Here is an 8,352-nt window from a genome sequence, read left to right as displayed (position 1 = left end):
CAATGAAAAGCCACTCATGGATCAGAGCAATGGTACATCCGACAGCCAGCTGAATTGCAGAAGTGATGGTTTCAGCAGCCACACCCACACAGACAGGAAATACTATCAGAGATAAGTCTGAGTATGAAGTGAAAAAAACTGATAGAGATAAAGTGTGAGAGAGAGAGAGAGAGAGAGAGAGAGAGAGAGAGAGAGAGAGAGAGAGAGAGAGAGAGAGAGAGAGAGAGAGAGAGAGAGAGAGAGAGAGAGAGAGAGAGAGAGAGAGAGGGGGAGAGGGAGACAGTCAGAGAGAGAGTCGGTTGGAGCATGAGCATGTGTGTGAGAAAGTCAAAGAGCTAGATACAGAGAGCAAGAGAGATATTTCATGAAATATTAAGAACAGAAAACACCATTTTGGTGAGTACCACTGTGGAGCAAAGAAAGGTAGAAGAAGAGAGGTGAAGAAGAGCCTGTGTGGGTGGAACTTACGGTTAGTGGGGTAATGTGTGTCCTGGCTCTCATCACAATCTGCTGTCTTCTGTCTACAAATACCTACACTGCTTGGACACACTGAGGTAAGATACTCTGCCTAGATAATTAATACCAATAAGTAACTCATATGGTTTCTCTCTCCTAAAGAGCGTAATCTTTCTGTGTGTGCGTGTCAGTGTGCGCGTGTGCATTAGAAGAGAGTTGAGGGCTGGAGGGTTGTAAGAATGCCTAAACTGTGAAGTCATGTCCCCCCGGGAGGTCTCATATGTTTCTCCTGTGTGTGTGGAATGTCTGATATGCGAAGGACAGTGTGTGTGTGTGTATGTGTGAAGGGGGAAAGAGGGATTTCTTGGTCTTAGGAAGGGGAATGAGCATGGCTGCTGAGAGGCAGTGTGCACATGGACGGGCCTTAGCATTAGCCCATCTACCCACACACACACACACACTTTGAGTGTGATATGCTGCTTGTGACTGAGATGGCGGTAGAAAAAACCCACAGAGAAATGACTCACGGTGGATAAATAACACAAACTTTCCACTAGCAAGATCTCTTTCTGTTTCCTCGGACCACGAGGTGTCCCATAGAATTGCATCCAATCCAAAACGGATTGAGAGACTGATTTCATGAGTTCATGTCTGATTGAGATATGAAGGTTGAAACCCACTCAGGTGCTGTGATCTGATCAGTACGCTGGAAGTGGATGTCGACACTTTTAAAATGTTCTGTTGTTAGAAAGTTAACCTTCTCTGATTGCTTAATGTCTGATGGAGTGACCTAGCTTACTTGACTAACATTTTGACCTTGTTCGATACTCAAACAAACAATGATGAGACTGAGACCTCAGAGATAGTGTTGGATGTAATACAGGTGACATAAGTATACTGTGACCATGTAAGTTGAGGCAGCGATGGTGAGGGAGAATATCAGTGCTGTCCCTTTCAGCCTCACTCCCAGTATCAGCTCCCTTCTCTGGGTTAGAGGTGACCAGATAGGGAGGGGAGAGGGTGCTGGAGAGACCAATGTCTGGAGGAACTCCTCTTTCTGGCCTGAGAAGTAGGGTAGAAGGGAGGACAGCAGAGAGAGGTGAAGAGATCAGTGTCCAGATATCTGGGGGAGATTCAACTGCAACACAGCCAAGAGTCAGGGGTCAAACGCAGCTTCTCCATGTTCCAAGTGACAGTTATACTAACCAGTGAAATGACAGGCTGGTTCTACAGTAGGCTCAGTAGTTTCACTACCTTCTCCCCTGAAGATTTTCTCACACGAGATAACATGGATTGGTATGCTTAGAAACAGCCACATTCTGTTCCTGAGAATTTCCCTGTGGTTTTTTCACATTTGAATGCCACTGCAATCATACAGTCCATATGGTGAACGGAGATGGAGATGGAGTCTGCTGCAGGTGTGTTTGTGAGACGGGGACACAGAGAGAGAGGGAGAGAGAGAGAGAGAGAGAGAGAGAGAGAGAGAGAGAGAGAGAGGGGGGGGGGGAGGAAGGAGAGGGAGAGAGAGGGGGGGGGGAAGAGAGGAGGAAGGAGAGAGAGAGCTCTGTTCTATAGCATAAGTACACGTTTTGCATTGGCTGAGAGGAAATAATATGTAAAACAGCACAGTGTAGTGTCAAACTGCACATAATACAGTTTGCAGAGGTTCAATTCTATTCATTTATCTTACATCACTGACAGTTACAACAATGTTGTCACTTCTAGGTATTTCGAAACTAAGATGATACAGGAACTAAACTGGAACTTGCCTGGGACCTAACCGGGACTACACTTGAAGTGGACTGCTGCTACATACCATCTCTCAACCAAGGCTTTTCCTCCTTTGGTCACCACCGTACTCGTGAACACTTACAGCCATGAGGGACACTCTAGACTGCCATACACCTGGACACATCTGAAAACACACAAACGGACCACTGACCAGAGGCCTAACCACACAGGGCCCTCTATTTCTTTCTACCCCGAAGCCTATCTATTAGCCAAGTTCTTGATTGACACCTGCCTGGACCAGTGGCTGGACCCAGTCGGGTGGAGGGAGGATGAATGTATCCAATCAGAGCTGTGGAAACAGTGATGACCTGCAGATCTACCAGCACCGGGTATATGCCATCATCTACAGTGTGATCCTGGTGCCGGGACTGCTTGGGAATGTGCTGGCGTTGTGGGTGTTCCAGTCCTACATCAGAGAGACAAAGAGAGCCGTGGTCTTCATGATGAACCTGGCTGTAGCAGACCTCCTGCAGGTAAAACCATCATCCCTCTCACTCTGCTGAGGCAACCATTCATGTTATTTAATATATTGCGTTGAAAGGACTGGAGCTCCCTTTACGAATCTCTCCCCTCAGCGTTTTCCTGTCGTGCCCCCCTCACTCCCTTCCTGTCGTGCCCCCCTCACTCCCTTCCTGTCATGCCCCCCTCCTTTGCTCTCCCCTCCTCATCCAGGTGTTGTCCCTCCCACTGAGGATCTACTACTACCTGATCCACTCCTGGCCCTTCGGCCACTCTGTCTGCATGCTCTGCTTCTACCTCAAGTACGTCAACATGTACGCCTCCATCTTCTTCCTGGTGTGCGTGAGCGTGCGCCGCTGCGAGCTGATCATCCGGCCGCTCCACTACACGTCGTCCAGGCGCAGGAGCGACCTCTGCGTGAGCGCTGCCGGCTGGCTGCTCGTCTGTCTGGGCTGCCTGCCGTTCCCCCTGCTGCGCAACGCTGGCCGGACGCCCGAGCCCACGGCCCCGAGCCCCGCCCCTAGCCCCGCCCCCGACACGGCGTGTTTCTCCGAGCTCCCCATGGTGCACATCAGCGTGCCCGCCGGCTGGGCGCTCATGGCCGGAGCGGAGCTGGTGGGCTTCGTCCTCCCCCTGGTCCTAGTGCTTGCCTGCGCCTGCCTGGTGGCCCGGAGCCTGCGGGAGGTGGGCGAGGGGGTGCAGGACCGGGGGGAGAAGCGGCGGGCCCTGAGGATGGTGATGAGCTGTGCCCTCGTCTTCCTCCTCTGCTTCGCCCCCTACCACATCACCATGCCCCTGGACTTCCTGGCCAAGGCCGACGCGCTGGGCAGTTGTGCCCTGAGGGAGCTGGTGCTGCGATGCCACCCTGTCACCCTGTGTCTGGCCAGCCTGAACTCAGGCCTGGACCCCATCATGTACTACTTCACCACAGATGAGTTCAAGAGACGGCTGAGTCGGCCGGAGATCCCGGAGAGCTTCTCTCTGGGGCAGAGACCGTCCTGCACCCCTGCAGAGACTAAGTTCTTACCCTCACATGAAGGACCAGAGGACTGAAATCAAACAAGCAGCTCTCAAGTTCAGGTCTGACCTCCAACCTCTGTCAATCTGAGAACTCAATCTTGAGTCAATTTGAGCACCTTAAACCTGGGTTGTCTTTAGGGCACATTTCAGGATCGGGAGACTGAAAGGTTCAACGGATAACCTGTAATCCAGTCTAGGAACTTCTCTTCAGTGAGGACTAAGTTTTATGATAGACAATAACTCATATATATAGTCAAAACACATTCCATTATGGAAAGGTTTTGATTAGTTAAGGGTCATGCCTATTGTTCCCATCACTGTTGGCAGCTAACTGAAAAACGTTTATGAAAAAAACGTGTTTCTCAAGTTCCCTCATGCTGCTGTAGATGTATGATCTGATAAGACAATGTGAGAAGTGAAATCAAAAAAGTACATGCATCGCTGTTTCCATGTGGTTCAACACCTTGGTACAAGTGTGTGTGTGTGTGTGTGTTGAGGTGTAAACTGTTCCACCCATCTGCTGAACTTAAAAGTTCCATGCAACACAAAAACAACAGGTGTTGCAGTGGTAGGTAGGTAACGAAATTCATCTTTATTTGACAACAACCAAATACAAAGTGAGCGTCACTCTAACAACATTGCCATAGTACTCTCTACTCGTTGTTCAAGACAGACATCTCCCAGTGCTTGTGTATCTGAACCACACACACATAGTACAGACCTTCACACACACTTCCTGTCTCCTGTCTGATTGTCTCTCTAAGCGACAGCGATTAGTTAACTAAAAGGGATCTATACAAACACAAATACTGTATTTTTGTAGGACACTAAGCTGACACTACTTAAGGGAACAACACCACAACCAGATAGAAAACAATCAACCACAGCATGGGGGGGGGGGGAGACCCCAGGGGAGCAGCAGGGCACTCTGGGTAATGTCTACAGCAGGATTACTAAGGGGTCAGCAAAATGTAACTATATGTTGGTCTTAGTTTGGTTAGGAGTGCAACATCTCAACAGCCTCTATGAGTTAACAAGGTAAACAGCAGTCCAACACAGACAGGCATGTTTGATATGAATTACTTGACAACATTGCAGGGACTTAGTACAACCGGGTAACAGCTTGTCCCTGTACTGTTGAGCAACAGTACATCATAAACTCTTGTGGCTGAGGGGGATGACTCTAAACAACGCACATGAGAGGTCATGTTACAGTATCCACACAAACAGAAATACAGCAGAGACATTCGTTTTACATCAGTTAGCGAGATGAGAAAGGGGACAAATATTTACTCAGTAATAACTTAGTACTAACTCAATATTAACTCAAAATGATCTACCTCAGTACTAACTCAGTTAGTAGTTTAGGAACCAGAGGGGGCAGGGGTTATTAGGACCCTCTAGGGGTTAAAGGTGATGACAGTATATGGAAAGAACAAGAGGGGGTGGGCCATAAAGCTGCACAGTAACTTGTAGGATAATCACTGTTCACAGGAACAAAAGCAAGAGAAGCATGATCTGCAAGTTAGATTTGTACAAAAATATCTCTCCGCCAACACCACTGCTGCAAGAGTTGGAAGACAGCCTTCTCTTCCTCTATTGCTCTCTCTGCCTCTCGTTCTCTCCTCCCTTCAGGGACCTCTGGTCAGTCTCTGCCTTCCTAGCTCCTTCCCTTCAGGCCTTGCAGATTCTGGTCTCCGTCACAAATTTGTTCTCAAAGTGGTGGATGGTGAAACACTCTTCCACAGAGCGCTTCTGGATGCCTCCCCCTACACACACACACACACACGCACGCACAGGAATTTGAATACAATACAAAACAACACAGACTTATGTGTATTTGAGTCGGCCACTTTGGATGAGTTCAAACTGAGTTATCAGTAATCGTGTCAACATGTGTTCGTTTATTCAACGACAACAGTTATAACTGTGTGTCTTTTCCTCCCTCACTGGTACAAGGAAGTACTTATCAGGCCTGATCTCATTTCCCCACAGGAGACACAGCTGCCTTCGCTGCAGAAATAGTCGTTCTGGCACCTTTTCATGTCTCTTAAAAGGGACTAGACGTAAATATTTTGTGGATGAAATCTATGCTTCATCAATCTGTACATGCCAGTACATTAGTGTAAACATTGATTAAAATGACCTTTCCAGTTGATTAGTAATAATGATCATGAAATGTCACGAGTTTGCATCGCGTGAGCTATTGTGGGTTGTAGCTTGAATTTCTACTGTACAAAGAAAACCCCTCCTCTCCCACGCACCTGGGAGCTCGCTGCGGCGCTGCATCCTGTAGGTGTCCTTGCCGTCACACAGACGGCGGATGTAGTGGCCCAGGGCTTTGACATTGTCAACACGCTCCGTCACCACCAGGTCCTCCTGGACCAGGTAGCTCCGGTAAGAACCAGACTGGAGAAAGGGGGTCAACAACAGTCAATGATGGACAGGAAGTCATAAAGAAGGCTGACGTTTCTCCAACACACAATCACACACACACACACAATCACACACACACACAATCACACACACACCATGAGCTGCATGAAGAGGTCCATGAGGTCTTGGGGGGGCAGCACCACGGAGGTGTTGAGGGGGATCACGAAGCAGGTCCTCAGGGTCAGGTCAAGGTATGCCGTCAGCTTCTACACACACAATAACTCATTATCATTAGTCACATGAGTGAGCGTTCAAGTGTGTGTGTGAACAAGTGAAAGGATGAAAGGGAAGATATGTATGGGAGAGAGAGAGAGAGAAAGAGAGAGAGAGAGAGAGAGAGAGTGCTCATTGTTCACCCTGTTGAAGTCATGCAGGATGTAAGCAGGGTCTCCGGGCCTGAAGCGAGGTGGGGGCACGCTGATGACGGCCATGTTGTCAGATATCTCCACCTCCTCCTCCACCAGCGGCAGGTAGTACGGCTGGCTCTCCTCCGTCGCACCGCTGGACACGTCACTGAACTGCATCGCCCCATGATACAGTCTCTGCAGAACACACACACACAAACACACACAGAATTACCACTGAAAGCATCTGGACAGGCTTGTTTTTATTATTCAGTTCTACTCCAATTTGGAACAGTTACAGGGTAATAGAGCTGAGTCTGTCTCTCCCTTGGAGTTGACAGTCCTGCACTACATAAACAATATGTATCACTCCCTTTTGGAATGAACTGTATTGAGAAACAGGCAGGCATCAGCACAGTCTTGCAAGAGAGATGGAGCATCCGTGTGTGCACGGACGCACACGCACACAATGTACCTTGGGGGTGAAGTAGCGATAGAGACAGGCTCCTCCAACGATGAGTCCACTAAGGATGAAGGCTAGGCCAAGCAGCGTTAGAAGACAACGACCAGTGGAGCCCTCATTGCTCCTCGACGCAGAAGCTAGCTCAGGGTCCTAAACACGACAGATACATGCTTAGTATGCTGAAAATACTGCCAGAATGTATCCATAAATATATTCAGCTCGTATGACTATAAAAGCAATGCTATTAGACTCTGCACGGTGAATCGGAATAATGCTAAGTGTAAAATTTAGGACCAGGCCACATTATTAAATCTAATAATCTAATAATAGGAAACCTTTCCAACGCAGTGAATGACGCTGGAGATGCTGGATAGGGCCCATGTCGTGCAGCTTGATAATGCGTCAGAAGCAACCCTCAAAAAATGACTAATACCTCACTGGGCTGTCTATCAATAAGATGGTGTGAACGGGACAGTCGGTCTACGCAGAGATGTGTGTCAACATACAGTCGCAGGGAAAGCCCACGTATGTTATAAAGGCCTCCGCTGTACGAATGCAGAGCACCGTAAAAGCCACCGTTGCTCCACTATGAGCAACAAAAACGCTTACCTTCTCGGACACTGGCAGCTCCTTTCCCAGCGCCTTCTGAGCTAGAGCAGAACTAAAAGCTATCTTCACCATTTTAAATCGGAAAACTGAATCGGTCTGTTTTTATCTAATGGACGGAGAAGATTATCCCCGTGAGCAGGTCTCTTCTATGACGCACTTTGCATTCAGACTGAATCCCGCTTCCGGTCACATGTTAGGGAATTTAACTTGGTCTGGCCAGAGCCACATCGTTTATTTTATTTTTCAGATGCTCTGGGTCCGGCAAATTACAGCCGATGCAGAACATGTTGTATTTAGACAGAAAAAGCATTACAAAAGTCAAGAATGTGTTGCTGTTCGTTGTAAAAGAACAAAACAAAAAAGAACATTGGATTTTGATGCACAAAACTCAAATAGAAATTGAAATGTGGAATTATGGTGACATCTTGTGGACAAAGAAACGAGAGTCTTTTACAGTAAATGATTAACAACGGTATTTTAAAAGATTACTTCATGATAATCATGGTAGATGAGTGTTTCATTACTATGCTAAGCTAGACGAAAATAGTGGAAAATAGCCATCTGCCACTGCAGTTCCATGTAAATAACCTCCTACACCACCACCTGGTGTCTTCCACAGTCTCTATTGCCCTTCGCCTACACACACACACGCACCCACCTGCCTGCCAGAATACTTACTGACAAGCTCCACAGTCTTCACAAGCCAACGTGGAAACTCAGCTTAGTGCCAGGCACACTACTAGTGTCTAAAACAGTTTGTAGCTTAACACACAC

At 47.8% G+C, this 8,352-nt stretch overlaps 2 protein-coding genes across 2 annotated transcripts; one reads left to right on the top strand and one right to left on the bottom strand.

Annotated features, from left to right (window-relative positions):
* Nucleotides 1-284: 284 nt before the first annotated feature.
* Nucleotides 285-5,229, top strand: gpr174 (G protein-coupled receptor 174). The gene is made up of 3 exons (XM_047020862.1): nucleotides 285-554; nucleotides 2,182-2,720; nucleotides 2,920-5,229. Exons 2-3 carry the CDS (start codon nucleotides 2,517-2,519, stop codon nucleotides 3,757-3,759), a joined length of 1,044 nt encoding a protein of 347 aa, XP_046876818.1. The 5' UTR covers nucleotides 285-554; nucleotides 2,182-2,516; the 3' UTR covers nucleotides 3,760-5,229.
* Nucleotides 4,299-7,763, bottom strand: LOC124468221 (integral membrane protein 2A-like). Its single transcript, XM_047020875.1, has 6 exons — nucleotides 7,579-7,763; nucleotides 6,982-7,119; nucleotides 6,519-6,704; nucleotides 6,258-6,368; nucleotides 5,991-6,135; nucleotides 4,299-5,495 (listed from the first exon to the last, which is right to left on the bottom strand). The coding sequence occupies exons 1-6, from the start codon at nucleotides 7,648-7,650 to the stop codon at nucleotides 5,401-5,403; spliced, it is 747 nt and encodes a 248-aa protein (XP_046876831.1). The 5' UTR covers nucleotides 7,651-7,763; the 3' UTR covers nucleotides 4,299-5,400.
* Between the last annotated feature and the right edge of the window lie 589 nt (nucleotides 7,764-8,352).

The sequence above is a fragment of the Hypomesus transpacificus genome, chromosome 1 (assembly GCF_021917145.1).
Source record: "Hypomesus transpacificus isolate Combined female chromosome 1, fHypTra1, whole genome shotgun sequence".
In the NCBI taxonomy this organism is placed as follows: Eukaryota; Metazoa; Chordata; class Actinopteri; order Osmeriformes; family Osmeridae; genus Hypomesus; species Hypomesus transpacificus.
Note: the sequence above shows the minus strand (reverse complement) of the source record. Positions and strands in the feature narration are given on the sequence as shown.